Source organism: Myxocyprinus asiaticus, chromosome 19 (genome assembly GCF_019703515.2).
Source record: "Myxocyprinus asiaticus isolate MX2 ecotype Aquarium Trade chromosome 19, UBuf_Myxa_2, whole genome shotgun sequence".
NCBI classification, from domain to species: domain Eukaryota; kingdom Metazoa; phylum Chordata; class Actinopteri; order Cypriniformes; family Catostomidae; genus Myxocyprinus; species Myxocyprinus asiaticus.
This window is the reverse complement of record NC_059362.1, coordinates 26429446-26443038: the sequence shown is the minus strand read 5'-3', so window position 1 is coordinate 26443038 and position 13593 is coordinate 26429446. Positions and strand designations below refer to the sequence as shown.

Genomic DNA, 13593 nt, shown 5'->3' with positions numbered 1-13593 from the left:
GCGGAGCGTTCGCCAGACACACAAGATTCCACGCACCTGCAGCGAGCGCGAGTGATCTGACGGACGTCCCGTAAACACGCGGGGGCTGTTGAGCTGATATTAAACCCACATACGGTTAAGCGGGACTTTTGGCGTTTTTAAAAGAGATTTCATTTCTTTGAATTCGACGCTATTTAAATGTCAGCTGTTTGTTTATACGTATCATATGATTTCATGAAGCGCATTCATTTAGCTCTTACCAAAGTACATTTTCAAAGCTTGCATCTCATATTAATTAATTTGGGTGTCCAAAATGTTTGGCTAATTAACAGACTCCGATGTCGATACAACCAGATATGAAATCAGCTTTGCAACTTCATAAACAGAAATGGAGACTGATTGAATAAGACAGAACAGCGCCATCAACAGAATAAAAATTAAGGGGAAAAGTTAAAGCAACATCTGAATATTCTGTTAATGGATTGTGCAGATTTCTACATCTCAAACCTATTTTTAGCCTAATATGATTTTGCATTTGACATTTGGTAGCAAAATGTTCACTCAAGTCTTTTCAGTCAGGATTTCCCTGTGTGCTTAAAGGGATAGTTCACCCAAAAAGGAAAATTCTCTCATTATTTTCACACCCTCATGCCATCCCAGATGTGTATGACTTTCTTTCTTCTGCTGAACACATACAAAGATTTTTAGAAGAATATTTAAGCTTGTAGGTCTATGCAATGCAACTGAATGGTGACCAGACCTTTCGAGCACCAAAACTCACATAGAGGCAGCATAAAAGTAATCCATACAACTCCAGTGGTTTAATATAAGTCTTCGGAAGTCATGCAATCACTTTGGGTGAGAATCAGATCAATATTTAAGTCCTTTTTTTTTTTTTTACGATAAATCTCTACTTTCGCATTCTGAAAGTAAAAGTGTAGATTTATCGTAAAAAAAAAAAAAGAAGAATTGGATTATTAATCTGTTTCTCACCCACACCTATCATATCACTTCTGAAGACATAGATTAAACCACTGGAGTTGTATGGATTACTTTTATGCTGCCTTTATGTGATTTCTGGAGCTTAAAAGGTCTGGTCACCATTCACTTGAATTGTATGTACCTACACAGCTTAACTATTCTTCTAAAAATCTTTGTGTTCAGCAGTAAAATGTAAGTCAACCTCGTCTATGGCATAAAAGTGAGTAAAAGATTACTTTTGGGGCAGTGGAGAGCTTTTTTACAGTACTGAGAAAGGGCAGAACTGTCTTGAGGCCAGTGTGTAGGAGGTGGCACCTGTGAAAATGCACTTTTCAGTGCTGTACTTATTTTATTTTATTTTTTATTTTTTTTAACCATATGTACTTTCATCATGATTTTTACATTCTAAAATATTTTAAAACAAGTTATGAGTGGGTACAATAGTTAACAATCTTGGATAAATAGAAAAAAAAATTGAGTCTAAATGAAGGATTGGGAAGCTATACCTTGGAGGAAGTTTTGATTTAGGAATTCAGAGGTGTGTGCATGTGAGGTGAGGTGATGAAAGAGACTGGGAATGACAGGTTGTCTCGACTAAGGAAGATTATGAGAAGGCCTATAATTTTCAACTCTCATTGTTAGCAATGAACTCTGGTACATATATCTTACTTCACAGATAATGCATTATACCACTTCTAAATACCCTGACATAATGACGTTTTTAACAGAAAGATGTTCTTTACACTTGTGCAAAATGTTTTTGTAACTTGCGTTACAACCTGCAGCTTTACATCACATAAACAGATAAAAAATATACACACCTTAAAATATTTAAAACATCATAGTGTAATTCATTTGGGAAAGTTTTTTTAGTCGTTAGAATACTTCACACTATGTAAAAATATGTCTCAGCGGCATTTTATAAAATGCCCCCAATTCACTTTTCCTATTGACAGATGGCACTAAATCTGTGGCTGTGCACCTCTTTACAGTTCATCTGAACATCATTATTTGGAAAATGTATTCCATCAGAACAGTTTTGAGGTTAACTGATCTAAATTTATGTCATTGTAAACTAGTGATCTCTGAAATGTCTATTTGATAATGTGTGATTTGTGGACACTATAATGTATTGAGATTTTAAGGAATAAATAATATTGATTTTATTTTGAAGTGAAAAGGTAAAGTTAGACTCTTGGAGTAAGATGTCCCCTAGTGGCATGTTGTTGTGGGTGTTATTATTGTTTAATTGAATAATAATATAATGTATGGGGTTATTGTTAAATAATTCCATGTGTTAGATGTACATTTCAAACATCTTCACTATTCATTATATAACATATGCTAGTTGAGTGGAATTCAATCTGAATTCATTGTATTGCTATTATGACATCCCTTCAATTAAAAATATAGACATCTGTATATAGCCCTGAAGTTAACAGTATATAATTCATAAAGAAAAATACCTTTCAGATGAATCTCTTTTGACTGGGATTTTGTTATTTGATACATTTACATATATACATAATTACATTTGATTTAATGTTTTACTTTAAAGTAATATTCTGGATTCAAGACAACTTAATCTCAATCGACAGCATTTGAGGCATAATGTTGATTACCACAAAAATTCATTTGACTTGTCCCTCCTTTTCTTTTAAAAAAGCCAAAATCTGGGTTACAGTGAGGCACTTATAATGGAAGTGAATAGGGCCAATCTGTAAATGTTAAAATACTCACTGCTTCAAAAGTATAGCCATAAGATGTAAACAAAATGTGTGTTAACGTGATTTCAGTGTAATAAAATCACTTACTAACCTTTTCAATGTTATATCCAATTAATTACATAAATCCTAAAACGACTGTAAAAACTATGATTTAAACAACATTGCAGCTCAAATAATACTCAAGTTTGAACAGAAGAATTAATATATGTGTTTTTATAAAATTATAAGCTTCACATTTCTGCCTTTTAACCTTCTGATCATTGGCCCCATTCACTTCCATTTTAAGTGCCTCACTGTAACCACTGCTTCTTTTTTTTTTTTTTTTCTTTTTTGTAATCAACATTATATTAATCGATATAATCGTAATCACCTGTTGGTAACTGCTGACTCTATACATGTTTGCTTCCCATTGTGATGACATTATCCCTTGAAAAAGGCTGATAGCGGAAACGTTGGTGAGATAAATAAATTTGCCTATATTTTGATTTGTGCAGTTATACTCTCTTTTTAATCAACATTATATACCACAAATGCTGTTGATTGAGCTTAACTTGTATTGAACCCAGAATATTCCTTTACATGACAAAATTACATTATTAAGTATGAAATCAGATGACAGCTGGGGCAAGTTTGCTTTGTTGGTCATCTTACCCCAGTAGTGGGTTAAGATGTCCCCTTTTCATCATTTTTAATTTTGTGCTATGACAACTAAATTAATACATTCTTTCATGTCTTCAGCTCTGACGAATTTATATCTCAATATATTATGTATCCTACTAAAGATATTTCCATCAGTAAAAGGGGAGAACAGGGTTGGCACAGGGTTCATGTCCAGAAGCCATGAAGGAAAGACAGGAAGGGAAAGCACATGTGGGAGGTTTAGTTTTTTTTTTTTTTTTTTTTTTTTTTTTTGGTTGGAGTAATTGACCTACCATATCTAAATTGAGGTGTGGATTGAATAACATCTGCTAAACTAGACTAGTATGAGATGAGATAGTGATCAGAGAGATATCATCACTTTGCAGTACAATAGCCAACATGATCACACGGGATGTCGGCATGTTGTTTCTGATAGTTCCGATACACTAGGATCGGCGACATTATGCCGATTGCCGACTCACGGACCGCCGTCATGTGCTCACAGACATGTCTGCAACGGCTCCAGCTCAATTGCTCTCCCCTGTGGCGCACCCAGAAGCGAGTCGCATCTAAATGCGCGTCACGTCAGAGTAATCGCGATCGCTTAAACAGTGACGGCCGCGCTGCGAACGTTGCATTTTCACATCTAACATTACATTTTTCATACACTAATGGTTAAGGTTAGGTATAGGTTTGGGCTGTAGACTTTGCCTGTGCAGCAGTACTAAAGTCGCTTTTAATACCACCATTGACTATATTAAAAGCTTATTACGACAGCTTTCCGTAAGCAGAATGAGTAAAACGATTCCTGTCAAATCCATAAAACACGTGTCAACACGGAAGAACTGGTCGTGGTTCCTTAAGAAATAAGGTGAGAGTCATTTCCATGTTACACAGAGACTGTGCTGGCAGAATGACTGAAGAAAGGTGCGTCGGCGAAAATAAGAGATATTCCTCTAACGACTGCTCTCATGAAACTTGTATTTTTTGCTCGATCGCAAACGGCCACCATCCATACACTCAGATATTGGCTGATGTAAGTTGACACTATCTACTTGTTTTCTTGTTATCCGGTAGGCTTAAACTACTACAAAGGATTGCTTCCTCTTTCTAAAAATAAAAATACAAACACTGGGTTTGACAGTGTTCTTCAAACAGGACTGTAGATTCCAAAGGGTCATTTGTGTTGTCATGCGTCCTCGAGGAAGAAAAGTGTTGACGAACTACAAAGTAAAATGTCAAAAAAGGACTTCCTAAAACACAGTCCACTGAACAAATGTTAATATTTCGAGAACAGTTTGTGTTGTGTTATACGTCTCGAAGCATTTACATTAAAACATTTTTAGAATTTAGTAGTACAGCAGCGGCAACTGTTTTACTTTCACTTTCACATGGGGAAATACCATGTTTAACCAGGCTGGGTTAGTTGTTGGACTGTACCCAGAGACATTATAGGACTGTTCTGTCTCAGTAACTAGGCTTTAAGTAAAAAACAGGTTTGAAACACCCATCTAAAAAAACTGATGTTATCAAACTCAAATTCACATCTTATATTTGCTATAGCAGTTGGGGAAACAAGTGAACACAAAACTACTCTAGCATGCTAGTATAATTAGGGTCAACCATATAATGAAGTTAGAATTTAGCCAAAAGGTTACTGTGAACTGTGTTCTAAGGACACAATTTTATTTATTTTTTCTGTAAATGTCAGGTCAGGGCAAGTTGTCATGTAACTGAAATGTTATAAATGTATTCAATGTATTAATTACAGTTTGGTTGGCAAAAACAATAGTTTTATATTTTTGTATGTTACCTTTTATATGTTTGAGTTTCATGATCTTTTTAGTTTTTTTGTACTTTGTAATTGTTTTAGACTCTTGTCCTGAGAACATAGTTTAAACTTTCAGTTAAAGGGATAGTTCATCCACAAACGAAAATTCTCTCATCATTTACTTACCCTCATTTAATCCCAGATGTGTATGACTTTCTTTCTTCTGCTGAACACAAACAAAGATTTTTTGAAGAATATCTCAGCTCTGTAGGTTCATACAATGCAAGTGAATGGTGACCAGACATTTGAAGCTCCAAAAATCACATAAAGGCCACAGAAAAGTAATCCATATGACTCCAGTGGTTAAATCCATATCTTCTGAAGTGATATGATAGTGTGGGTGAGAAACAGATCTACATTTAAGTCCCTTTTTACAATAAATCTCTACTTTCACATTCTTTCACATTTTGAAAGTGAACGTGTAGATTTATAGTAAAAAAAGGACTTAAATATTTATCTGTTCCTCACCCACACCTATCATATCACTTCAGAAGAAATTGATTACTTTTCTGTGGCCTTTATGTGATTTTTGGAGCTTCAAATGTCTGGTCACCATTCACTTTCATTGTATGAACCTACAGAACTGAGATATTCTTCAAAACAATCTTTGTTTGTGTTCAGCAGAAGAAAGAAAGTCATACACATCTGGGATTAAATGAGGGTAAGTAAATGATGAGAGAATTTTCAGTTTTGGGTGAACTATCCCTTTGAAAGCTACCTTCATGAAATAGTTGACCCTTGCCACAATGTACACAAGTGTGGTTGTATTGTATTCATAATTAAATAAAACAAATTTTTTAAATAGACATCTTGGACAAAACTGTTTGCCATTAGTAAAATCAATGGACTCTTTGTATGTATAGTATTAAAACTATTCATTATCAGTGGATAAACACTGGTCCAACAATGGACCAGTACATAGACTATAACCCACATTGACATTAACCAACATAAACAACAGAAATGGTCTTTCAGTAGCCAAAGATGGAAATATAAATACATGTTTAGAATATTCATATCAATGTCAAAGTAAATAAAAATGTACTGTGATTTTTTTGACAGGATACGGACATTGTTTGTTTCCAGGACATTTTTCCAAGCGCACCTCATCACTACCTGGTTATACCAAGGAAACATATCCATAGTTGTTTGTCACTCAAAGTGGATGATATCAGTCTTGGTAAGGGGATGTGTTCTCGGGGTTGCATTTGATTATTAGAGTGTGAATCCTTATTTTGCTAATGAGTTTAGCAAGACTGATATGGGTTTATTTGTAGCCAGCAGGGGGCAGTAACAGAGTAAGCTTTCAAAAATGCATTTTGAGGATAGGCTCCACCTAATTCACAAGACTTCAATACAATTTGGAATAACAGTTGTGGCCAACTACCAGTAAACTTGTATGGTAATTGGTTCTGAGCTGGTTCTGAAACCAAGGCAACAAAATGAAGAATCCAGCCCCAGCTTACTTTGCTTTGATTAGACTAAACAAGCATGATATGGTGAGTGTATTGATTAATTGATTAGGTAAAAAACATATATGTAAACAAGATAATAAAGGGCCTTTTACTTACAATAGTTAAGTAAGATTTCTTGGAATAATCTAAAAATGTGATTTTCCTGAACAGTGAGGAGGATGGAAGAGATAGGAAAAGCTGTATTGAAAGCCAAGAAAGTCACAGATTTAGAAGACATCAGGTATATATTCTACAACACTAATATCACATTTGTTAAGTGTTAATTTGGATGAAGCACTTGTTAAATTTGGATATGACTGTGTGTCAGCCTAGGGTTCCATGTTCCACCAAATATCACCGTCCCTCACCTGCATTTGCACGTTCTTGCACCTTTCAGTCAACTGCATATAGAGACAAGGTTCAAGTACAGAGATAAATGGTACATCACTGTGAGTAAACTAAATAAACCTCTTATAATCACACTTGATTGTTTGCTTATCTCTCTTGCTCTCTCTCACCACCCTTTTTCTTTCATTATTTGTGTGTGTTTTCTTATAGGTGGAAAAGCTGCTTAACATTCTAACAAAGAAAAAAAGATTTGATTATCAGAAATGGACATGTAATAAATGGATGCCTTTTTGATCCTTATGACGGAAATGCTCGTAATCACAAGCCACTTTATTGCAGGGCAATGGTCTATGTATTATTTTTTTTTACGTGGTTTGGTTTCAGTCTTAAAGGCCAGCCATGTTTTTTATTTGTTATTTAATGCAAAAGACTGGGATGTTAATCTTAGAAATGACGATGACTATTTAAAATTGAATTGTATAATATGAAGAAACCGAACAATATAATCTGAATAATAATGTTTTTTAAACTGATGGAAATGTTGATTTATGTGCAATTATGTTAACATATTCTACACTAACTTGTTGATTCATTGTCACACCATTGTATGCCGTGTTCATGTTTGAATGGTTTTAAATTTAAATCAGCTAGCATCCTTTTAGCAGACCCAGTGCTACATAGCAACAAATGGCCTACTTTTGATATGTGCAAAAAAGTAATTTTTTCATCAAATGACACAAAAACTTACCATAAACTTGAAGCTCTAAAAATTGCAAATGTATGATAAATCTACAAGGCCAAACTCACCTCCTTGCTGCTGTTTTTTTTTTTTTTTTTATTTATTTTTTTTTTCAATTTATCTATTTGTCTTGGCTACTCAACACACTGCTTCTTTTTAACCCATTTGAAAATTCTTTCATCCTTCACTAACCATCATATTATTCCAAACCCATATGATTTTCTTTCTCCCATAGAACACAAAAGGAGATGCTGCTCTGTTCCATACAACAAAAGCATACTATGACTTAATAAATGTATTTTTGTTTACTGAAGATTACCGTATTAGCATGTCATTACTTAACATGACTTGGGTATCAACCAAAAATATTATCTAAATTGTTATCTAACAAATTTCTCTGACTCCAACTCTAAGCCTAAATCATCAACATAAACATTGCAGATCTCCACAACCCATAATAAGCATGCTCAAGGTAATCTTATTTAAGCAACATTATACAAGATTGGACATTCACAGTTCAGGGTTCAGACCTCATATATGTATATACACACCAATCAGCCACAACATTAAAACCACATGCCTAATACTGTGTAGGTCCCCCTCATGCTGCCAAAACAGCGCCAACCCGCATCTCAGAACAGCATTCTGAGATGCTATTCTTCTCACCACAGTTGTACAGAGGGGTTATCTGAGTTACCGTAGACTTTGTCAGTTCAAACCAGTCTGGCCATTCTCTGTTGACCTCTCTCATTAACAAGGCATTTCCATCCACAGAACTGCCGCTCACTGGATGTTTTTTGTTTTTGGCACCATTCTGAGTAAATTCTAGGGACTGTTGTGCATGAAAATCCCAGGAGATCAGCAGTTACAGAAATACTCAAACCAGCCAATCTGGCACCAACAATCATCCATCTGATTATCTAATCAGCCAATCATGTGGCAGCAGTGCATAAAATCATTCAGATACAGGTCAGGAGCTTCAGTTAATGTTCACTTCAACCATCAGAATGGGGAAAAATGTGATCTCAGTGATTTGGACCGTGGCGTGATTGTTGGTGCTAGATGGGCTGGTTTGAGTGTTTCTGTAACTGAGTATTTGTAATCTGAGTATTGAGTATATATATTCGGCAATTATAATATCAGATCATGCTCCGTTAATTCTTAATTTACACTTTACTCTCTATCGTACTCATCGCCCAGCTTGGAGATTTAACTCTACCTTGTTAGCAGATAAAAATGTTCATGCATTCATATCTACTGCGATAGATAACTTTTTGTTTACAAATGCATCACCATCAGTGTTATGGGAGACATTTAAAGTCGTCATTAGGGGTGAAATCATATCTTATTCTGCATCTAGAAACAAGTAAAAAAAAAAAAAAAAAATGAAAACTACAACAACAAATTGATTCTATTGTGTCTATAGAAAAAACAGATCACTCTTTAGCTCCCTCAGGAAAATTACTTTAAAAAGGAATGGAACCTGAAGCACAATATGATCAACTATCAATAGAGAAAACTCAACTAAATCTGCTTTGGCCTAAAGGGCACTTTTATAAACATGGGGAAATGGCAGGAGGTTTATTAGCACATCAGATAAAAAGTAAATCAGCCTCCAGGTTAATTCCACAGATTCGTAACATATCCCAACAACTGACAGTAGACCCTAAAGAAATTAATGACACTTTCAAAGAATATTATTCTGATTTTTATACTTCTGAGTTTCCAGGAGATAATTCAGCTTTTTTGAAAGACTTGGATATTCCAACAATTAACACAGACCAAAAAGAAAATTTAGAGCAGCCAATCGACCTGCAAGAGATTTTAAACTCAACATTAATGTAATGCAAAATGGTAAACCCCTGGCCCCGACAGCTATCCTGTGGAATTTTATAAAGCTTTTGCTTCTAAATTAGCTCCGCTTCTTCTGAAAATGTTTGAAAACTTTTTAAATAATGCAAAATTACCACAGACACTTACAGAATCATTCATCACACTTCTTTTGAAACCAGGAAAAGATCCACTTGATTGTAATTCCTACAGACCAATCTCTTTGTTAAATGTTGATGTAAAAATAATTTCCATATTGTTAACATCTAGAATTAATACTATTATACCAGAAATTGTCTCTCCAGGTCAGACAGGCTTTATCAGGGGTCATTGCTCATTTACCAAAATAAGGAGGCTTCTTGATATATTGCATTCTCCTGCGTCCAGGGAGGCCCCAGAGGTGGTGGTATCCTTGGATGTGGAGAAGGTGTTCGACAGAGTGGAGTGGAACTATTTATTTGCATGGACCCACTTTATATTAGGTGGCCCTAACTACTATGTACTTAACCATTTTATACAGTGTACATATTATGTACATATATGTTGTTGCACTGTAATTACATTTAAATACTTGCATTTAATTACATTTATAGATACACTGTTAACGTTGCCGTAACCCTACCCTTACTCCTAAACCTACCCGTACCTCAACCTCAGTAGCAGCAAATGTGGGAATTTTGCAGAACAACATGTAGTTACACAGTAAATACTTAATCTTGTTTGTATTTAATGTCAGTACATAGTAGTTAAGGCCACCTAATATAAAGTGTGACCATTTGCAGTACTGAAATTATATTTTGGCCCAAAATATAGTATAACATGGATCCAGTTACTGTATTCTGCTCCCAAAGTATCTGTTATAACAAACAAAATACACTTACAATTTTTTTCAGTACTATAGGGCACAAGACAAGGTTGCCCTTTAAGTCCTCTTCTATTCACCTTAGTTACAGAACCACTTTTCCTTATGCTTAAATCCTTGCAGTCTATACAGGGCATCGATAGAACGGGCAAGAACACAGGGTTTCTCTGTATGTAGATGACCTGTTGTTATACATTTGAAAATGTCCCAAAAATAGTGCAGAAGTTATCCAATTTTGGCAGATTCTCATGGTACAAATTAAACCTCTCTAAAAGTGAGTATTTCCTGATTAATTTCCTTGCTTTACAAATTAAGGATTTAAATATTTGGGAGTCTATATCACCCACGCTTTTCCAGGTTTATACGCAAGTATTTTTTTCCACTTATAAACAAAATTAATCTGATCTTCAGAGATGGGATGCATTGCACTTATCTTTAGCAGGCAGAATAAACTGTATAAAAATGAATGTTTTACCCAGGTTTTTAATACTTATTTCAATCTCTCCCAGTTTTTCTCCCAAAGTACTTTTTTTGCTCACTAAATAAACCCATGTTATAATTTTTTGGATAGGGAAGAATCCCAGAATTTGTAAAGAACTCCTTGAAAGGCAGTGATCACAAGGAGGATTAGCCCTTCCTAATTTTATGGGTTACTATTGAGCTGCAAATCTTCAAACAATTATTTGCTGGTATAAGTCCCTGGAGGCTAACTGGTGTAAAGCAGAAGCAAATACTTGTACCTCCACATCACTCTCTGCTTTAATTACAATGAAATATGGTCTCAATTTAGGCAAATTAATAAACTTAATGACTTTTTTATGTTAAGTCCTATCTGCAATAATCCTGCTGGCAAAATGGATAGTACTTTTGTACAGTAGCAGAAGGTAGGCTTGGCCAAATGTGATTTTTATACTTATAACTTTTGCCAGTTTTAGTGATCTTTCTGAGAAATTTCAGCTGTCATGGTCCAACCTGTTTTGTTACTTTCAAGTCTGACATTTTACTCAAACTCAGAGTTCAACCTTCCCTGTCCTACCACCTACTTCACTATTAGATACATTTTACAGACTCCTATGGTCCTTAAAGGTCAGATTTTAGTAATATATAATATAATTATGTCCTTAAACAATGTCTTAATCTGAAAGAATTATAGGGGAGTGAGTAAAGGACATGGGAATTGAAATATCTAATGAAATATGGGATGAACAGAGTAAATTAATCAAACTCTTGTGCTTGCCTCATTCTCATACAATTGAAGGTCCTACACTGCGCCTACTATACAAAATCCAGACTTTCAAAAATGTACCCAAATGTTGATGATGTGTGTGATCGATGCAAAAGTGGTAAGGCAGATTTCATTCATATGTTCTGGTCCTGTCAAAGGTTGAGAGATTACTGGGCATTTACATTTAAAACACTAAATTTTGCTTTTAACTTGGATCTAAAACCCAGTGTTGAAATTGCTATTTTTGGAGTCCCCGAGAATGGAGCATCATTGTCGAACAATATACATTTTTTTATTTCTTTTGCCTCTTTTCTGGCAAGGAGAAGAATACTGTTAGAGAGGAAATCATCAAAGCCACCTAAGGCTTCAATGTGGTTATGTGATCTGATATCATATTTGAAATTGGAGAATATTAAATATTTAATGAAAGGATCAGCTCAAATATTTACAGGATTTGGATACCCATGATTACATATTTTGAGAGTGTGAAGACTCTCCCACATAATTGATTAATATAACCAAAATATTTGGAAAGATTCATTAGTTTAAGTAAGATCACCTGTGTGATTTTCAGTTTCACATATTCATATTGTATGTGCAGACCACGAATGAAGCAGAGATTAGAATACATGGAGTGTAACCTATGTTTGTTGTCGTTTTCTTGATATGGACATTATGTTCATTTGGCAAAGTGTATTTTATTTTATCCTATTATTGTTGTTATTATTATTCCGTATTTGTATTGGTTTATACTCTGTTCTGGCAGAAAAGGATAATGTGGGGGGAAATTTTTTTAATTTTGCAACTGTATTGGGCTTTTTCTTGTTAATGCTTTGGAAATTATATACAAAACAAAAAAACAAAAAACAGGCAAAACAGCATAAAAAATTATTTTAATGCATTGTTTTGCCCCATCTGTTGATATAATTTTTTTATAATCCACTAGTTTATATTAACTTCACGTAAAACTTTATAATGACATCGCCAGTGTTGGATAAGTTACTAAAAACTTCAAATTACTGATTATTTCTCTAAAATTTTAATTAGATTACTTTACTGATTACTTCCTTGTAAAAGTAATCACATTACTAACTACTTTATTTTTAAGTTACTTTCTAAAACACTTTGCTGCTCAACAAATTCATAATAATGTCTATATTTCTTTCTTGTTCATTTTTAAACACAAGTCATACACTCAGCACCACATTTCTCCTTTACAGTGACTCGTTTTGGACCCATAATTCATGTATTTTACATAATATATTAGAAATAAGCATAATTTTATAATGTACTTAAAAGTAATTAAATTAATTGAAAGTCAGTAACTGTAATCTGATTACAATTATGTAAAATGTAATACATTATACTATTTTTTGACTAAAAAGTACAGTAACTAATTACTTTGTAACTGGATGACACCCAAAACTGGACATCACAGAATAGAGTTTGAAATGAACAGGGGACATTTAAACTCGGTTATGAATTTAAAAACAATTACATTTCACCACAAATGTTTTATCTTATTTCAGCTTATGATTATGGTTTTCCTTTTTGCACAAAGTAGGACCAACAGAAGTGAATGCTTGATATGGAAACTGCACATGAGCTATTAACACTCCAGCTTTTTCATTCACTGGGGGTCAGTTGGGATGTGAAATCATGTTTCCATAGAAATCACAGCTTTTAAAGGGATGAACATTTTTTGTCAGTAGTGTGTTACACAATTAACGCTAAACATATTTTCATGCCAAGGAGTTTGTGAGATTTGTTAGCACTGAAGGTAAATTTCAATGAGTTAGGCTACAATTAACATAGACCAACAACACTTTCATTTAACATGTAGGCCTATGACAAATAAGAATTATTAACAGGCTCTGGAAAAAATAGAGGAAATGGAATGTTGTCACATCCAAATAATAATAATAATAATAATAATAATAATTTAAACAAAGACAAAACAAGAAACAATTAGGTAATA

The 13593-nt window shown here is 34.2% G+C and overlaps 1 protein-coding gene across 1 annotated transcript; it reads left to right on the top strand.

Moving 5' to 3' along the window:
* Window positions 1-3892: 3892 nt before the first annotated feature.
* Window positions 3893-7620, top strand: LOC127410347 (adenosine 5'-monophosphoramidase HINT3-like). Its single transcript, XM_051645557.1, has 5 exons — window positions 3893-4362; window positions 6220-6337; window positions 6783-6852; window positions 6940-7060; window positions 7170-7620. Exons 1-5 carry the CDS (start codon window positions 4213-4215, stop codon window positions 7251-7253), a joined length of 543 nt encoding a protein of 180 aa, XP_051501517.1. The 5' UTR covers window positions 3893-4212; the 3' UTR covers window positions 7254-7620.
* Window positions 7621-13593: the final 5973 nt, after the last annotated feature.